Here is a 20,665-nt window from a genome sequence, read left to right as displayed (position 1 = left end):
ACACACACACACACACAAAATTAGTGAAAATTGTAAAAAGAAATTGGATGGCCATATTGAAGCGATATGTGAAATTAGGTAGTTATAGTGAAATAAAATCAAATTGAGTGATTGTAATGACACTATATATAAAGTTAGGTAACCCTTAATGGATTTAACCCAAGAGAGTTCCTTTTTAATAGCGTCATTGTACATATTTTCACAAATTTGTTAAAAGAACCTTTTCATTGTGCATAAAGTGTGTGTTTGAGCCACATTATTTAAAAAAAAAAAAATTGTATTTTGAAATTGTAGATTGATGGCAAATGTGTGATTAAAAATGAGGAAAAGCTTTAGATTTACATATCATATTATTTTATTGAAGAATATATATATATTTTTTTGAAAGAATAGGACTCAAACAGGACAATAGTGTGTAGGCCTTTTCATTTAAATTGTTTAAAAGGAATAGCTACCGCTATTTTTATTTACAATTTGAATATATCTATTATACTCTGAATTTATCTATATTAAAATTTTAAATTTTATAAAAATTATTATATTTTTCCATATTTGTTCCAATATTAACCTCAATTAATTTATTCATTTAAACACTATATATCTGTGTTATAGTTCTTAAAATTACTAAATTTCTCCCCAATACTTCAACCTTATTTTAATCACTCGAATATCTCCATTAAAATGTAATATTCATTTCTTTATTTCTTCCTTATCTCCTTTTGCAATCAAGAATATCCATATTAAAAACCTATACAAATTATTTGTAATTCAGCAGCGCTCGAGCAGACTCATTTACCAATGGAAGTGGAGTTCAATTCTTCCATGCAAAGTTTAGCATGTCTCAGCCTTGACTTGATCATAGCCGTGGTGGTAGCCCCAAAATTATTTGTAATTCAGCAGCTCTCGAGCAAACTCATTTACCAATGGAAGTGGAGTTCAATTCTACCATGCAAAGTTTAGCATGTCTCAGCCTTGACTTGATCATAGCCGTGGTGGTAGCCCCATCAGCAATCCCATGCAAATTCGCAGCTCAGGAGCAAGAAGTATAACAAGAAATTCTTTATGTTCCCTCTATAGAGTTGCATTGGACCTTTATATGATCCCAATCTAACCACCTGTGTAATTCCCAGAAAAGGTTAATAGGGCACAACCTAACACTTGATGTCATACTTCAAAGGAATGGGATTGGAAACCCACCTAATACGTCACTTTTCAACTCACCTAAAATATCTTGTCATTTTCAACCAACAGACCTTGAAACATCTCACCGGATTGGACTATAACAGATCCATGATCTTAGTTTTGTAACATTCCTACCCATTTCTCAAGGGAGTTAAGAAAGTCAAACAAAATGTCAATCCCCAACCAATCCAAAGAAGTCCAATAAGGTTCCAAGAAGGAAAAAATAACATAATTAGAGGTTTGACACAATCCAAGCAGCTATTTTACTAGCCACAAAATAGATTTGGATAAAACTCTGTCTATGTAAAACACGAGTTTCATAGGTTAACCTTGTTTAAATGACAGTTGCACTATTTTCACATATACGAGAAACTCAAACCGCAATTATAGGATTTTGGAAACATCTACATGGCCTTATACATTCTAGAAAAATAAATTGAGCCACTAAGAACATAAACTCACACTAAGTTTGCAAACGCAAAACCATAACAAACAAAGAGAAGAGCTATAACAAAAGCAGAAAGCAAATATGTTAAAAGTTTGAATCACAACCTTCATCTGCACCTGTTGAAAAAATAATGGCAATGGAGAAGAAAAATTATAAAAGTATATCAATGTAGGCTTGAACACAATCAATCTCATTGTTCTCAAACGTTATTTGCTTCATTTCCAATGCTTTTTAAGGATTTTCGACAAATAGTTTGTAGAATTAAACAAGCATTGACAAGAAGAACACCAAAAAGCAAATGTGTTTCTTCACAATGAACAAGTAAAAAATGAAATATTATGTGATTAATTTTCTCAATATTCAAAGTATAACTTGGGGATAAATTTTAATGAAACTCAATATATCTTTTTTGCACTTGGATCACCTATTTATAGGTTTTGACAAGTTTTTCACGAAATGGTGCAAAACAAGGATGAAAAGCCACCAATTTCAAATAAAAAACAGTCAAAAAACTAACATAACGGTTATTTTTGATAACCATGTGACTGCATGGGCTATAGCCATAGCCATGTGGTCACATGGTTATAGCTTTGCCAGCCCTCCCATTCTTGGAGAGCCTCATGCGATCGCATGAGTTTAATCTATGTGGTCGCATGGTTAAGCCCTCTTTTTTTCTTCGATTTTGAACAACAAATAAATTTCTAACAATCCCCCACTTATTCAAAATCAGCTTTAATCACATAATCAAATATCAACACTTATGCATAAGAATTAGATATCTATTGATTTGAATCTATTCATAGTGTAAATCTCATAAAGTATTATCAGAATTCCAGGTGGTTAGTGTGCCTTGAACCAGTTATTCTTTGTAACAATATCGACGAAATCACACACACAAGTATTAAGCTTTTCACTAATTCCTCTAACTCGCTTAGTGCTAATATGGTCTTGCACTAATCCTATTTCATTGAACTTTTAAAGAGAGAAAACTTCAACTCTCTAATGAGGCGGCACCACCTCAAAGTTCACATAGGTGAAGTTCTTCCAGTATCTTTGTTACTTTTACAGATATTTGTACTCCTTAATGAACTTCAATAAGAATTTATTTTAACTCATCCCTCCAACAGTAACAACGAACACTATTTTCCAAAGATAGTATTAGATATATTAAATAGTGTTGAATTCATCCACTTATCAAATAACTTGTTGTTACCTCTTGAACCTATATATATACTAGTTTATTATATTTTGGTGACGTTGCAGTTATTGGTGGATCTATTTGAGGAGTATTAATCCCATTTTACTTGATGTTGATCTCACTAACTCTTTTATGAGAGATTTTGTAAATGGATCGGCTAAGTTTTCACTAGACTTAATAAATATAAGAGAATTTACCCCATGCTTGATTAATTTTCTTACATACTCGTGTCTTAGACTCATGAGTCTAGACTTTCCATTGTATACTTTGTTATATGCTCGAGCTAGAGTGGCTTGACTATCGCACAAGATAGGTACAGAAGAAATATCATTTATATCTAAAGGTATTTCATATAATAAATCTTTTAGCCACTCAGCTTCTTTCCCGGTTTCGGCTAATGCTACAAACTCCAATTCCATAGTTGAATGAGTAATACAAGTTTGTTTTTTAGACTTTCAAGAAACCGCATCTCTTCCAAGAGTGAATATCCAACTTGAAGTAGATTTATTCTCTTCTGCACTCGATATCCAACTTGCGTCAATATATCATTCCAAGATTTTAGGAAATTTCGTATATTATAGCCCAAGATTTTTGGTTTTCTTTAGGTAACCAAGAACCCTACCGATGGCCTTCCAATGTTCTGAACTTGGATTGCTAGTAAACCTACTTAATTTACTTACAGCAAATGCTACATCAGGTCTTGTACATTGTGATGCGTACATAAGACTTCCAATTACACTTGTGTATTCTATTTGTGCAATTGCTCTATCTTCATTTTTTATTAATTTAATATTTGGATCTATAGGAGTGTTAGCCTTCTTAATATTCAAATGTTTGAACTTGTCTATCACACTCTCAACATATTGTGATTGGCTTAATATAAAACCCCCACTATCATTTTTAACTTTGATACCAAGGATAATATCAACTTCTCCAAGATCCTTCATTTTGAAAGTAGAGGATAGAAACAATTTTGTTTCTTTGATCCTGTCTATATTATTGCTAATGATTAGCATATCATCAACATATAGACATACTAACGTGAATATATTATCATTCACTTTTGTGTAGAGGCATTTATCTATCGAATTGTGATTAAATTCATTTGACATTATTTTAGAGTCAAATTTCTCATGCCACTTTTCGGGAGCTTGCTTTAGTGCATATAAAGATTTAATTAATTTGCACACTTTATGTTCATTTCTTGGTAGAACGAACCCTTCTGGTTGTTCCATATAAACCTCTTCTTCGAGATCTCCATTTAGGAACGTCGTCTTGATGTCCATTTGATGAACATGTAGATTATAAATGGATGCTAACACAAATAAGATCCTAATCGAGGTTATCTTAACTACGGTTGCATATGTGTTAAAGTAATCAATTCCTTCTCTTTGACGATACCGTTTAGCCACTAATCTAGCCTTGTAGGTATTAAGAGATTCATCGGAATTGTATTTCTTCCTAAACACCCTTTTACAACCAATAGCCTTAGATTATGCTGACAAGTCAACTATTTCCCAAATGTTATTTGAAATAATAGAATTCATTTCGTTGTTTATGGATTCTTTCCAGAACATACAATCTTTAGACTGTACCGCTTCCTTATAAGTTTTAGGATCACTTTCCACTTGAAGAACAAAGAGAATTGTTCTTACAACATCCTTCACCTCTTCTTCTACTAAGTAAAAAGAAATAAGTTGGGGATCTATTTCATCTGATCCTAAATTCTTTTCTTTTCTAACTCTTTTACTTCTTCGAGGTTCAATTTCAACATCTTTTTATAGATGTCTCTACCGGTGACCTCTAAAGATTAAAATATCATTATTATTATTTTCATATTTCCTAGCCACCATTATATCCTCGAAGAATTTCACATCTTTTGATTCTATTATGACATCCGTTTCTAGATTTAATAATTTACAGGCTTTGCTTTTGAGAGCATATCCTACAAAAGTACATTTGATATCTCTAGGACCTAACTTGATTCTCTTAGGATCCATATTCTTACAATAGGCAATGTAGCCCCCACACTTTAAAATAACTGATATTTGGTTTTCTATTTTTTCAAATTTCATATGGAGAAATTTTATTCCTTTTTATAGGAATCCTATTTGTTATATGGCAAATACTAAGTAAGGCTTCACCCCAAAGGTTAAGGGGTAATTTAGAATTTAACAACATTGCATTTATCATTTCTAAAAGAGTTTTATTCTTTCTTTCTACTAATCCATTTTGTTCCTGTGTTCTAGATGTAAAAGTTTGATGTATTATTCCATTTTGTTCACAAAACATGTTAAATTCATAAGAAAAATATTCCTCGCCTCTATCACTTCTTAAAATCTTTAATTTCCTTCCTAATTAATTTTCAACTTCAATCTTATAAGTCTTAAAGGCACTAAAGGTTTCATCCTTATGTTTTAATAAGTACACAGGTATATCTAGAAAAATCATCAATAAAAATAATAAAATACCTATTACTGCGTCTAGTTAACATTCCATTCAATTCACATATGTCGAAATGAACAAGATCAAGTAATCTTGTTGTTCTTACTACGCTATGAAATGGCTTTTTAATTATTTTTGATTTAACACATGTTTCACATTTTTCGAAGTTGTCAATATCACATTGTATTAATCCACATTTAATCATTCTTTTCATAGTATTAACTCTTATATGTGCTAATCTATAATGCCATAAATTAAATAAATCAGTAACATACGCAAAAGATTTAACTTTATTGAGTTATCCTTAATAGTATATAGTTTGACCATTCCTTCGTGGAATAGCTCTTTCCAACAAAGTGCCCATTATGGGTTAATACAAGCTTTCCAGATTCAAAAACAGATTTAATTCCAAGTTTTCCCAATAGTACACCACTTGCTAAGTTTCTATTCATTTCCGGTACATGCAAGACATTTGTCAAAGTGATTTTCTTTCCCGAAGAGAAAATGAGTTTCACATTTCCTTTACCAATCACTTTTGATCTTCCTTCGTTTTCCATTTGTATTTCTTGATTGTCTTCAATGTCATGATAAGTTTTGAAGAGAGACTTATCATAACATACATGGATTGTAGCGCATGTATCGTACCACCAGCCCGGAACTTTGCCTTAGATTGCATTGATTTCGCTCATCGTGGCGATAATCTCATCAACGGAGTTCACTTGTCCTTCTTTCTTTTATTGTTTCCTATGTCTACAATCCTTGGCATAGTGTCCTGATTTTCCACAAATATAGCAAGATCCTTTGGCTTTGTTTTTTAATTTTCCTTGATCCTTTCTAGGACCAAGAAATTTTCCTTTCTTTTTAAATTTGTTGGAGTTGTTCACATTGTCCATGGCATTGGCCTTTAAAGAGCCATCATAAGAATTTTCAATCTTATCTCTTGTGCTTGATTCTTCCTCAATACAAAGATATTTTTGTATATCTTTCAAAGAAAAATCTTCGAAATTGTGAATAATCTTCTTCCTTATCCTTTTCCAAGAATCAAGAAGTTTAGCAATAATTGCTCTCACTTAGAATTCACTTAGAATGTTTCGGGAAGTTCGATTTTCACCGCTTTCAGTTTGTTTACAATTATTTGCAACTCATGCACTTGAGGCAATAATGGTATATTATCCAAAAATTTGAAATCAAAATACTTAAATATTAAGAACTTTTTGGTACCTTCCTCCTCGGCTTCGTATTTGCTTTCTAGCGCGTACCAGATTTCTTTTGTCGGTGTAGTGTTAGTGTAGAGATCATAGAGGCGATCAGATAATGCATTTAGGATATGGTCATGACCTATCAATTTGTCCTCTTTCATTTCTTCCTTTCTACGCGAATTCCTTCAATATCCTTGTCAGTTGCATTGGGAATGGGCTCTAGTTTTGGATCAAGCACGTAGAAGATCTTCAAAGCTGTTAATAGAAATTTAAGTTTGTCTTGCCATCTTGTGAAATTTGCACCATCGAATCTATCCAAGCGTACTAGATCTTAAATTATCATTTTGATAGTAGCAAGTGTAGATTCTGTCTCCATTGCAATAATAGTAACAATAACGTTTGAGATTGTTGAAAAAATAATGGCAATGGAGAAGAAAAATTATAAAAGTATATCAATGTAGGCTTGAACACGAAATCAATCTCGCTGTCCTCAAACATTATTTGCCTCATTTCCAATGCTTTTTAAGGATTTCAACAAATAGTTTGTAGGATTAAACAAGTCTTGACAAGAAGAACACCAAAAAGCAAAGGTGTTTCTTCACAATGAACAAGTGAAAAATGAAGGATTATGTGATTAATTTTCTCAATATTGGAAGTATAACTTGGGGATAAATTTTAATGGAACTCAATATATCTTTCTTGCACTTGAATCACCTATTTATAGGCATTGACAAGTTTTTCACAAAATGGTGCAAAACAAGGATGAAAAGCTACCAATCTCAAATAAAAAATGTCAAAAAACTAACATAACGGTTAGTTTTGATACCCTTTTTTTCTTCGATTTTGAACAACAAATTAATTTCCAACAGCACCCTCTATCTCACATTCTGAATCAGCAATAGATCCTCGTGTGCTTCCTGAAGTCTTTACCAAGCTATCTACTCGCATTTTGCAACCAAATGTTTTAGATTGCTAATTAGCAACAAGCAATACTATCAATAGATGCTATCTCAGCTAAGGCACCAGGTGAAATCTGAAAGAGATGTCTTTTTCTATTACCCACTCTTAAATTTTGATCATATAAAGACCAAAGATTGCTACCTTAGGCATTGCAATTTCATATGTTATATCGTGGCAGGATACCCTGCAACCTAATGCTTTTTCCAAAGCACAGTGAATGGAAAATTGGTTTTGTAATCTTTTTTCAAGATGCAATATCTGCATGGAAAAATAAATTTTTTTGGAAAGAATTAAAAATGAATAACCTATTAACCTTCTGGTAGGGAAATCAGAACCGGATCTATTTAACTCTTAAATTTCATTGACTCTTGGATGTACAGTTTGGACTATTTTCAGCTTTGGTACAAATCGAATTTATAGGGGCATATGGCAGCAATATTATTACTTACCTCTTGCCTTGGAGAATTTTGAATACCAACATTAGCCCCCGTTTGGCCCCCATTTTCTAGAAATGAAAATGGGTGAAATAATATTTTTTGAAAAAATGAGTGGTTAAAAAAGAAAGAAAAGATTTCGATTTACATGTAATATTATTTTATTGAAGATTGTGTGGTTGAAAATAGGAGAGAGAAATCTCATATCCTAAAATAAAAGAGATCAATATGTTCACAAAAATTTGGTAAGCTAGTTTTATTCCTATGTTATACCTACACAACATGTTTAAGGTAGCAATCAGTGATATAAGAACTGACAAGAGATTGTGAAAAGGAAACTTCAGTGTATTTCAATCTAAATTACACAACACAGATAGTGTTTAATCAAGGGGAAATCATCTATTTAAGGATATAGACAAGTTTAACAATTATTACTTCAATAAAAAAATGCAGACGAGGCATAGTAAAACATCTTTACCAATTTCTATCGTAGAAGAGCTTCATCTGTAGAATGATCCAAATCATCTTCCTGAAGTCCTCTGCCATTTGGGGAGATGCCATTGCGAAAGCAAAACTCGTTAAGAAATTTTTAAATTCAACATAAGATACTTGCCAAATCAATCTATAAAAGAAAAGGTGAAATTGAAAGACAAATTTTCACAAATCTCAAGGAATGCTCCAACAAGCTCATTCGAGTATGGACGAAATTGAGGGTGACCCATGGTAGAACTATATGCACCTGGTTGACAGGAATGTTGTGGTGGTGCTCCATGATCGAGAGGGTGGCCGGATGTGGAAGTAATTGGGAAAAAAATCATGACTGCACTCACGGTTTTGGATGCGGTTGGTGTTGTTTCCGACGGTCTGGTGGGCAGGCAATGGTCAAAGGTTGTAGAGGGAGGTGAAGAGGTGTCGGTGGTGTGTGGGTTCGGTGGCGAGTGGTGGTTGTTATTGATGGAAGGAGGTGACAGATTGGTAGCTCAAGAAAGAGCAAGAATTTTGGGGGAAATGAAACCGTTTGCCATGTTTTCATATTTTGCGCGTTTGGGCTTTAAAATGCCATTTTTGTTGTTTTGAGTTTTCAGTATAATTTTTTTTTTTTAATTTATTTTCAAAAATGGAAAAAAGAATGTGTTTTCACTGTTTTGAAAAATCGAAAACAGAAAACGGATTGAAAATAGCAAAGAGAACATGTTACCCCTTAGCTTTTCTTCTTTTCTAGATCAAATGAGGATTTTCAAGATTCTATTTATTTATTTATTTCAGTAGTGTCATTGAAAATATATTGAATGTACAAAAAGAAAGGAGTAATATTCAAAATTTAAGAAATTTACGTTCATTAGGAACTTTACTAACATCAGAATACATATCAAGAGAGTTTTGAGATTTAATTTCTTAGGAAAAAAAAAAAAAGACTCCCAGTTAAAAGGTCAAATTACAATGAGTCAAAGGGTACCACTAACCATTTTTCATATTAAATTTGGGGCCAACTAAATTTATTTCTATTCGTGTTATAAATTTTTGACAGAGTTTTACTCTAACTATCGACCTAATTTGATTTTATTTCATTATGCCTACCCAATTTTATATAACATTTTATTATAGTCACCCAACTTCTTTTCACAATTTCACTAATTTTTAAAGGAGTAAAATGGTAATTTTGCATTTTATATATCAAATAAATTTTAAAAAACAAAAATAAAAGTTTTTTCAAAAAAAATTTTTAAACATTTTTTAAAATAAGTTTTTATTTATTTTATTTTTCCAAGTAACTTTTTTAAAATAAGTTTTTATTTTATTTTAAAAATCTTTTTTTTTTTCAAATAAGTTTTTCTTTGATTTTATTTTTTTAAGGAACGTTTTTTAAAGAAAATTTTTATTTTATTTTATATTTTAATTAACTTTTTTTAAAAATAAGTTTTTATTTTATTTTTTAAAATTTATTATATATATATATATATATCTCTCTCTCCATGTGTGTAATGCAAAGTTACAAATTTACCCATTTTTAAAATTAATGAAAATGGTGAAATGAAGTTCTATGGTCATGTTGAAACATTATATGAAATTGGTGGTCATGGAGAAATAAAATCAAATTGGATGGTTATTGTGACACTAAGTATTAAATTGGGTGATCATAGTGAAACAAAATCAAATTAAGTGGTCATGGTGACACTAACTATAAAGTTGGATGATCATTGATGAATTTAACCTCTAAATTACATTATCAACTTTTTCCATTTCATTTTTATCCGCAATCTTTTGTTAATTAACTTATATTGTCCCAGGATTTCATCCGAAAATCCGTTTAAAAGGAATTAAAAAGTCTTCTTAGAAACTCGTATTTCTAAATGAGCAAAAAGAAAAAAAAATTGCGATTAATTATTTGTCCCTCATTTTAAAACATACTAACAATTTTTTGGACGAAAATCATTATTTAGAGATAAAATGTTTAATTGAGCTCGAGTTAAGTCAAATCAACCCTGTCCTGATTTAAGTTTAATAAAGCTCGAGTTAAGTAAAATTGACTAAGCTTGTTTCAAAAGTTTCATGTTTCTTTTGTGCAATAATTTAATAGCTTGTTTAGTGTTGATTTTGAAAATCAATTTTTAATTAAGGATGGCAATGGAGCGGGTATGGGATGGATCGGCCATTACCTCTCTCGTCTCGTGGGGTATTTTTGTTATCTTACCCCATAAAGGATTCGGGGCGGGGTTTATAACCCCATTTATTATTATTATTTTTATGTCTTTAGTTAGTAAATATTATTAATTTTTTACCAATTTATTAAAAACAATTTATGTTCTCTTTCAAAATAATGATAAATCTATTATTTTTGTTTGATAAAAAATTAAATTTGAAATTAACATTAAACCGGACGGGAATTATGTTTCCCATACACATTCCATATCCACTTCGGGGCAATAACCCTTGCCCTGTACTTGTCCCATGTACTTAGGCGGGTAATCCTCGCCCCATTCGGGGTGGGGCCTCACGGGTGTCGGGTTGAACGAATTTTCTTGTCGTCCATATTTTTAACCGTTAGCTTAAAAGGTGGGTCCCACTTATGAGGGAAGAAGTCAAAAAAGATGGCTTACTGTAGTAATGGTCAAAAAATTAATTTTTTGGCTAAAAAAATTAGCACCAAACACTGGATAATTATGAATTGAGCTTAGAAAATTTTTGGATGGAATATTTACGTCATATAGAATATCTTCACTCTCAATAGTTATATACAAGTCTATAGAACATGTAACGGCAATAAGTGATTGAGTTCACTAATTCCTCGTATAAAATTATTGACTATAGTGATGAATTTCTGAAATATACAGTAAATTGCACAAGGTAAATAATCTAGAGAAGCTAGGATTAGTAAATACAGGAGAATGTGTGGGGTAATTGCCAATACAGATAGCAATCTTCCTGCTCCCCTTCCAAACCTTTAGCTTCAAAGAAAATTTGAGACTTGCGCATGATCATTTTTGGCCTATAGTCTCTAATTTTTCATTTCAACGTAGTAAGAAGAGATCAAACAATATGCAAACATACTGAAAAATCTACCGCGTCTTTGTATAAATACAAGAACTCTTTCAGTTTGCAGATTGTTGATTTGATTCTGATCATCTGCCGCTAAACGTTTCTGGATTTTCTGCTTCTGTTTGATAAGACGACGTTGCAGTTTGATTCATTTGAGGCCACCTAGTCTGATTTAACACTACTTGGCTACTCATTTGATTCTGATTTGTAACATCACGTCCACGCCTTCTCCATCTCAGGAACTCTACGAGCATAGAACTTCCACTCATTGCAACACCAAAACCCACAAATGTTGAGAGAAGAATTGATAAAACTGGTTGCACATGAACCTACCAGTTGCAAAAGTAACAAATTAGACAGTAAAATAATGATCAAATTCACTTTTTTCTTTCCTCTTTTGTACTGTTCAATTTTGTATAGTCCACCTCAACAGACATTCAAAGTGTGAATGCAGATATATGATACTTAATTCTAGAAAGTTAAATTAACCTAGAAAGACTCTGAGGTATAAAAACTAGTGGTGGATCTAGGAATTCATGTGAGCACGACCACCCAATGTAAGAGAAAAAGAAATATTTCCAGCGGAGCCAACACTAGCGGTCGAAGGGGTTCGCCGGGTGCTGGCTCCACCCCTGATAAGAAGTATTGATCCTTACCAAGGAGTAAAAGAGATGAGCAAATAGAACAACGAGAGCAAACTGAACGGATGCGTATACCCACACAAATCTTCTCTTTACTACAAATAAAAATATTTAGTTAGAAATAATCATGAATACGAAACTAGGAGGATATTGCACCAGATTTTTAAGTTCAAATCTACAAACCATTTGGAACTAAAATTTTAACATACCCATGGTTGAAGAGGTCATAGATGAGAGAAGACCAAGCACACAAGAATATGGAAGCGATATGGCTATTGCACTTGCACCCATCTTATTAATCTGCAAATAAACTAAAACATAAATGAAGAACCAACAGGAAGATCTCAATCTAATCAAAAGTTGTTAATCTTACCAAGAGCTGCTCAAGAAAACAAAAGTAGGCCAGCATACCAACAATGACAAGAATCGGCACTTCTTGCCAAACTCTGTTCCACAAAATAAAAAAAAGTAAAAAATAAAAAATCTTCAGGCAGCAGTCTATTCATATACTTGACATGTTGAGTTCTCGACGTTTTCAAGGGAAAAAGTTCAAAGAAAGTGGGACCGGTTTACTGGACGACCCACACGACAAACAAAAATAAGAAGCTGAAAGATAGTACTGTTTAAAGCCAGAATAATGATGTTTATTTGTTTGACGGCCGTAGAAAAACTTTCTAAGAGAATTTCTGTCAACTTCACAGAGAGTTTAATACTATGCACTTGCCTGTATCCATTGATTTCTATATGTCGAAAGCTAGTTGTTCTAGTATTGCGATTTATAGTACTTTGGATACGCAGAAGTGTGACAGGTAGATTTCGAACTTCTTGCTTGCAAACATCACACATCTTGTTGCCTTTTATGCTAAACCATTTTACAAGACATTCTTGATGAGCCAAAGCTAGTTCACCTTTGCAGCTACATTCCATCTTGAGCATTTCTCCACCTTCACATAGTTCAACAAAGCATATTCGACAAACAGCCTCTTCTTCAGGTATATCTTCACCATCATCTTCATTATTCTCTGGTTTGAAGAGGTTATCAAAAGATAGAAACAGCAATGCCATAAATGGGCTATAAAAAAAACATTTGGACATGCAGCCAACAAAAACTCCATAAACATTTTCTATCCAACTACAAAAAATTGCGAGCAGTAAAAGCTTGTTTGCAAATTCAGCAGTCGAAATAAGCAGAAGATATTAAAAATCTGTTACTGAAATTAGGTCTAAATGAAACAAGAAAGGCTAGGAGTGAATATGGACACAAGGCATGTGCTATGCTACACAAATTTGATCCACAAATGCTTTTATCAATTATAATTCAATGTTCTTCATAGAAAAAAATGTTTTACTGCTTTATGTATATATAGAAGTATAAATAGCTTCCAATGTCTAGTGATCTTTACTGTAACTGATGACACTTGTAAGACAAAATTACCAGATGGTCCAGGTGTGGTCACCGTTGACACTTCTGAAATGCCATCCTTCACTCGAGGAGTTGAGGGAATCACACGAAAGAAGGAATCAATTTTCCGGGTGCTTTTGTCTTTGTTGAGGTCTGGGACAGAAAGTGATCTAGACAAATGCCGCTGTGCAAATTTTGTCTGCAAGAAACAGTCACATAAATGAACATTTCAATCTATGAACCAGACGATTAAACTAATAAGCTGTATGAAACTAAAAAATGGGAAGAATAACGGTTATCAAGTATCTCAAGATTCTATTGTTTAATATTTGGCTCCCAATAATTTGGTACACCGAGATCAAGTGCCACTTAGGGATTGGTGTTCGAGTCAAATCCTTGTAAAGTTTTTTTTTTTCCCCAAATAACAACATCAAGCGTTAAAGAACTTACATCAAGGGGTGCAGATCCGTTTATATGTCCATCACGGACAGAGTCTGGATTTGAATGTACAATTGGAGTTACAGGTAAGGATGTCGTGCTCTTCATGCGAGGCGTGAAAATTTTTGTTGGTGACCATGACCTCAATATGGATGGACTATCTTGCTTCCTGGTAGTTGACAAACCTGAATCAAGGTTGCCAGCCTTTTCTATATCGGAATTAGAACTTCGGTACTTGAAGCTTAGTTTTGGCAGCAAATTCTTGATGGATGGTCTGGCTTTGGATGAAGGATAAGGAGATCCACTAAATTTTGCATCAGAAGGACTAGGCGTTAAAAGGAAATTCACTCTTTTGGGAGTGGGAGTTGGAGTTGGAGTCGGCGTAGGAGCCATCTTTATTTGAACAAACTCTTGACGGGATACCTCCAATGTTCTGCTAGGTATCTCCAAGAAAAGGTTCTGTTTCCTCCAATGTTTAACGTTTGATGATTCTCTTGTTATCCCGGAGGATTTCTCTTCCTGAAAACCAAAAGAACATGGTTAGTTATTCAAGCTGTCGTTCAGTAAATCTTGTAAGCATCACAAAGGAAATTTACTTATAAAGCAGATGAACTATAAGCATTTAATTTGTTTATAGGAATATGCATGCTAGGACCTAGATATCAGGAGTAATTAGATTGCAAAAATTAGCTGTTGCATCAGTCGACTGAGAGGAAATTGACGCTGCAGCACAACACTTCGAATACACACACACACACACACACTAGAAAATCGCAGCTTTCTACCCTTTTTCCCTTATAATCTCGAGATCTGACTTCCTAATTATTAAGTTTAATCGTCTCAATTCTATCCGTAAACTGCACTAAATTTTAAAGCTATCATTAGTGAATTGATATGCTAGTACTCTGTAGTAATCAGCATTCCAGTAATTGTAAGACCTTTTCTCTGCTCGACTTACTCAACCAGAAAACTATCAAATGTGTGTATCTTTCTCAATCCTAGATTATAAGGAGTATTTCCACATTGAAGGCACCTAAAGTAATTTACAATCTGCTCTTATAAAAATAAATATGAAGTTAATTCTTTACTGCAGGTGTTTCCCATTTAAAAAAATAAAATAAAAACTGAGAATTTTGTGAAGCTCAGAAATTAAACATCAGAAATGCCTTTTTTCGAAGTCTTGGATCTTTCCCATGTGAAGTGTGTCAAACAAGACCCTCCATTCTACCCCCAAATTCTTGAAAATGACAAAGAACAAAGCTCGTTAGTCATCTGCGAGCTTTTAGACGATGTGGTTCAACTTTGGCCAGGAGTCAGTTTAAATCTTGCCTCAAAATTTAGTTGGAAGAAGAAGAAATGAAGTAGCGATAAGCTAAAATTTTCAACAGAATCATGTTTACACACCAAAGAACCATAGATGATTCGTTCAAGAAACTGCAAAACAGAGTAAATAGAAAAATAAAATTATCAAAGACAGACAAAATGCTTCTAATCATGACAAATAATACTACTAACTAACTTCCTTCTTTCCTTCCTTCTTTTCATTTTTTCTTTTTTTTTTTTTTTGTTCTTTGTAGATTCTTCACAACAAATCAATGATTAAAGAGCATCTTCCAGAAACAAAGTGAAGAAAGAGCAAATACTTACCTCAGGAACTGAAATTGTAGCTTCTCTTTCATCCATCTCAGTTATGGACTTGTTCTTGTCTTCACTTTCCATCATATCTCCACTTAAACTGTTAAGCACACTCTACTGTCATAAAAATTCTTAAAGGAAGAGCAGGCGTATATTGAGAGTGAGAGAGAGAGAGAGAGAGAGAGAGAGATGTGTGAAGATGACAGTCAAGTATTGTTAAATAAGTTAGATAAGTACAATACAAAGTCCTCGTCTGCCCGATTCTTTCCAAATTTTAATGGCTGAAATAGTATTTTTTGAAAAATATGTGGTTGAAAAAAAATGAAATTCTTTTGATTTACGTGTAATATTATTTTATTGAAAATTGGATAGTTGAAAATAAGGGAGAAAAAATGAGAAGAAGAATGGGGCTAAATGTAGGCAAAACATTGTAGGTCACATTTTGTACCAGAATAGTGAAGCTTGGTTATTTGATCCATGTTGTGTGTTGACTTAGAAAAATCCTTAGTGGTCTATGATCCGTCGAAAAATAACATCAACGTGTGGGTGCACTCTTTGTGTTGTGATTGTAAATTTTAATAAATTTCTCATTTGTCACTCATTTATGGCACTTTGCTTATTTCTTAAAGTGATTATTTCTAAATTAAACTTCCATTTTCAGAAGAAGACGCCATTCATTTATGAAAAATATAAAGGATTATTAAAAGTCCGAATGGCTGAAGTTGAACAACTACTTTCAGAGTAACAAAAATAAAAGCGACAACTGTGGAGTGGAAAAATTGGAGTCGGAAAGAGAATTCCTCACTTCTTTTATTCATTCATAACTATTCATAAGACTTTTATCTCACATGATTTCTAGGCGATAAAAGAAGGAAAAACTCAAGTTGTAATAATATTTTTTATGGACAACAGTCTCGATTCGATTCGATCTGTCCCTTGAAAGGTTTTTTGAGCACTCAAAAAGAAGGCATTGGAATGATTAGAGCAGTCTATTTCATGGGAAGACAGGTAAAGATGTGGGCATATGTGTCAACCACTTTTACTGGATTCAGTTGACAATTGTCAAACGTTGGTGCCATTGAAGACGTGTACTGCATTATGCCAGCATGCATCACATTTTGCTTTGTTCATTATCATGCTTTGCTATTTCAATGGTTAGGCAGTGTAATACCGTTTTCTTTCAATTTCAAGCCTAACGTAATGACGTAAAGAACAAATCTCACAAACACCCAAATTTGTTGATTTGAAATATCAAATACCAAGAAACTTCTCAAAATTCTTTATTAAATTCAAGACTAAAAGCTTGTATTTAAAATAGTAAATAAAATTTAGGTAATAACTGAACTCTTAAATAACGACTAGCTTTAGATAATAATAAGAATTAAAGATATCGACTAATTGTAAAAATCATTTAAAATATAAAATTTGGGATTTCATCTTAAAAGGTTAATCATGTCAAGAGTAGTAGTTCAAACTCTTATAAATTGGTCCATATTTTTATTTTTATTTGATGTAGGATTATATCCCTTAACACAGAAAAATGCATCTTCGAAGCCCTAAACGATGGAATTTGACTGAAAATAGGACACTCTGAAAAAGTACTTCTTTCGACCCGACTCCCACTTTTCCATGAACTTTTCTTCTTTTTGCATTATATCACGTAAGCAACATATTTTGATATTATTGGTATTGGCATAGGTGGTTTGATCATTTCACCAGTATTTCTTGTAGTTTCTTCTATTCTCAAGTCTTCATAAGATATCAACTTTGACATACTCATTCAACGGCATGAACTCGTCTAAGAATCCGGTCAATTTTCTATTACCAAATATCAATAATTACACTAAGAGTCTGTTTGATTACAAAAATGAAATTTGGGTGGAAAGAAAACAAATTTCAAGGAATTGAATTGCCTAGAAATTGTTTTATTGGAAATTGTTAATTATTGTGTTTGATTGATATAATTTTTCACGTGAAAAATGTTGAAATAAAAGTGTTTTTTTGTGTTCGTTTGACTTTTTTTTACAAAATTGTCAATTAAAGGGATAGAATTTACTGATATTGGGGAAAAAATTTGTTTCTATTACCAAAAAAAAAAAAATCAAGAAAATTATCTATCTTTTGGTATTCTTTTGACTTTGTTTTACATAAAAATTGTTAATTAAAGAAAAATATTTTTTTACAATTAGGGATAGAAATTGTTTCTATTGTCACCAATTAAAAAAAAAAAAAAAAAAATCACCAGCAAGCCTAGAAAACCAATTCCCATGAAAACCAAGAAAATGTCTATGTGGCAGGCAAACCAAGAAAACAAGTTCCATGGAAAAACATTGCCATCATACATGGCAAAAGTGAAAATGTGGAATTCATCTTCCATTTTCCATGAAATTCCTTGCCAATCAAATATGGCCTAATTTCATCACACCATTACCAATCACTCAGTCCATACAACAGACACCACGTTCGAAACCCTCTCAACTTCAATCTTCAAATCACGAACAGTACTCATAACCAGAAAGTTACACAATATCAGTGATTTTCATTCCAACAATTCTATAAATACAAAATTTTCCTACAGAATTTTTACAGAAAGACAACCGTCTTCCTGTATTTCGCTGTTGCCAAAGACAAAAAACAATTTTTTTTTGCAACAGCAAATCGGGAAGAAAAAAATATGTACTTACATATTAATTGTTTTCATTCTCTCAAGTCAACGGCGACAACAGTGCCATTGGTTTTGTTCTAAGACACTATTTATAAGTAGAAAAATGATTGCCGCCCCCCAGGGCACTTCTCCACTGGCAAAGGAAGGGTACTTTCAAGGCTAGCAGTTCAGAGGTCGTGGGTTCGATTCGTGGGGCTCTTGGAAGGCAAGGCATATACTGGTAGGCAGGAATGTCTTGGAAGGCAAGGCGCAACGTGTGTTGACCCATTAGGCACTTTAGCAGTTCAGTTGGAGAGGCGCTCGGACCCTGATCAATAGGAGGCACATCCCGCGGTTTAATTGGTCTGTGTGAAGAGAGGTCGGATCACAGATCCAAGAAATAGTCGTCGAAGGCGGACACCTTGATAAAAAAAATAAAAAATAAAAAATGATTGCCATCGAAAATAAAATAAAAACCCACAAAGCTACAAAAATTCTTTCATACCTATAATCCTCAATTTTCAAGGATGTGATTCAATGTAATAACAGAGTAAGTAAAAGGTCTTCTGTTGAAGTTTCACATTTCACATTCATGCAAAATTTCATTTGTCAAGTTTCTGACGAGAAATTGAATCTATAGTAAATCGATGAAACATGCTAAAAATAAGATAGAATTAAATACGAGTAACTACTGCGTCTTACGTAGATAGAATTAAATACGAGTAATTACTGACGTAAAAAAAACCATTATCTTTTACTTATTATAATATTCAAATTTCTGAAACTTTTATCAACTATAAGGTGGTGGCCAAACTTGATATGGGCGGTCCTACATCATGGGAGGATTGAGGTGATTTTTGATCAATTTGTGGTTGAGTATATTTATAGCTCATGAAAGTGTGAAACATCACACAAATAAAGAAAGTAGGCAGAAAGAAGAATTCTTCTGTGCCCACAGATAGGTAGTGATTGAGAAATTATGATAATTATCATGTCAAGATCGTACCATGCACTTATATCGAATTTAACTCGCAGTAGAAAGATCAGTATAATGCCTATAGGGCCCATCACACTATTTTACTTATTTGAATACTTGATATTTGCTTAAATAAACTGTCTTTTTTCAAAAATTTAAACCACATTTAAATTTTATCTTCCTCAAATTTCTTCAGTTGTAAATAAAGTAGTTTATTTAACGTGTATGGAAATAAAAACTTTTACTTCAAAATAATTATGAGTTACTTTTAAGCTTATCTAACAAGCTGCGTAGATTTTCCGAAAAAGATATTCACCTTTTGTGCGATGATTTTGTTTAACTACGAAAATGTTTAGACATTTCTAACCAGCTTGTTCAAATTAGATTGACATGTCAGAAAAATGAATTTTGAATAAACGATCTTCATGTGCTCTCAGCTTTAATTACTTTATTGAACATCTTCATCAAAAAACTTAAACGGCTAAAAAGGGAACACATTTAACTATTTAAATTCTATCTTTACAACAAATTTCATCATCTTGGCATCAGACTGAGGTCATGAAACTCTCTGTACAAAATCGTGAGATTATTTGACAAGAAAATTGTTCTTTGTTAATTCACAATAATGATGTGACAAGATTCTTTCAAAGGTTTAGATGGTCGAGGATTTTCCAAGTTTTTTATACAGAAAAGAATGTGTTTAGAATTCTATCTTGGATAGAAGTCATAATATCCCACGTAGAAACATTGTTTAAAGATTTGATTGGAACTCTACTTTTGCTTTCTTTTAAGATGCTTACACTTTTATCTCGTTCGTGAAAAAAAGTATATAACTCAACTTTCCAGCTGTTGGGAATGGGAAGCGTATATCAACTTGGCCAAAGTCCATTCAAATTTGCACTAATTCATTCATCACTGATTTATTTGAAAATAGGGCGGGTACAAAATACTGATTACTTGTTGTATACACTGGATTTTGATATCAGATAAAAAAATTCAAGATAGTATATTGTTAATTGTATTTTATAATACCGCATACAAATATACCATAAACATAGAACTTACTTTTGAAATGGAATAATGGACAAATTGAACAATACTGTGATTTTTTTTATTTTTATTTTTTAAATTTTAGTGTCCAGACAATAAAAGTTGTTTAGTCATTTTTTGTTATTCACACAACTCGATGAATTTAGTAGATCTTTTTTATGATTAGTAAGCTTAGACCAAAACTATCAAATTTTCACAGTGCGTTAGTGCGATGTTTGGCTGTTCATGAACAAGCTGTACCTACCCATTCTTTTTAGGATTCAATTCAGTAATGCAGTTCATCCAATGATAAACCTAATTCAAATTATAGAGCTACGAAACAATAAAACCCGAGTCAACAGAAACCTCACCTCTTTCTCTCTGTTGATTCTATTGTCTCCTTTGGTTTTACATGTTTCTTTTGTGGGTTGTTGTGCTCTTTGTTCTCTTTCCCGGTTCTTTTGATGGCTGAGCCTAATTCGGTCTGTCTTGGGGGG

At 32.7% G+C, this 20,665-nt stretch overlaps 1 protein-coding gene across 3 annotated transcripts; it reads right to left on the bottom strand.

Moving 5' to 3' along the window:
• Positions 1–11,148: 11,148 nt before the first annotated feature.
• On the bottom strand, positions 11,149–15,703 carry LOC111372812. Of its 3 annotated transcripts, none has more exons than XM_022995217.1 (8): positions 15,532–15,703; positions 13,897–14,403; positions 13,480–13,645; positions 12,769–13,066; positions 12,418–12,490; positions 12,254–12,344; positions 12,060–12,139; positions 11,149–11,732 (listed from the first exon to the last, which is right to left on the bottom strand). In XM_022995217.1, exons 1-8 carry the CDS (start codon positions 15,604–15,606, stop codon positions 11,487–11,489), a joined length of 1,536 nt encoding a protein of 511 aa, XP_022850985.1. In that variant the 5' UTR covers positions 15,607–15,703; the 3' UTR covers positions 11,149–11,486. The 3 variants fall into 3 exon arrangements, with proteins under 3 accessions (XP_022850985.1, XP_022850986.1, XP_022850987.1); XM_022995218.1 differs by having other exon boundaries at positions 12,769–13,054; XM_022995219.1 differs by having other exon boundaries at positions 11,521–11,732; positions 12,060–12,134.
• Between the last annotated feature and the right edge of the window lie 4,962 nt (positions 15,704–20,665).

This window comes from Olea europaea, unplaced genomic scaffold, assembly GCF_002742605.1.
Source record: "Olea europaea var. sylvestris unplaced genomic scaffold, O_europaea_v1 scaffold1031, whole genome shotgun sequence".
NCBI lineage: Eukaryota > Viridiplantae > Streptophyta > Magnoliopsida > Lamiales > Oleaceae > Olea > Olea europaea.
The sequence above is the reverse complement of the archived record's forward strand: the minus strand, read 5'-3'. Positions and strand labels throughout refer to the sequence as shown.

Excerpts from the sequence above, each read along its gene's own strand:
- LOC111372812 (XM_022995217.1), bottom strand. The coding sequence starts at position 15,606 with ATGATGGAAAGTGAAGACAAGAACAAGTCCATAACTGAGATGGATGAA. Across the intron at positions 13,067-13,479 it reads GACCACACCTGGACCATCTG|AGAATAATGAAGATGATGGT; the intron begins GTAATTTTGTCT and ends TCTTCAAACCAG. Across the intron at positions 12,140-12,253 it reads TATGACCTCTTCAACCATGG|TAAAGAGAAGATTTGTGTGG; the intron begins GTATGTTAAAAT and ends TTTTATTTGTAG.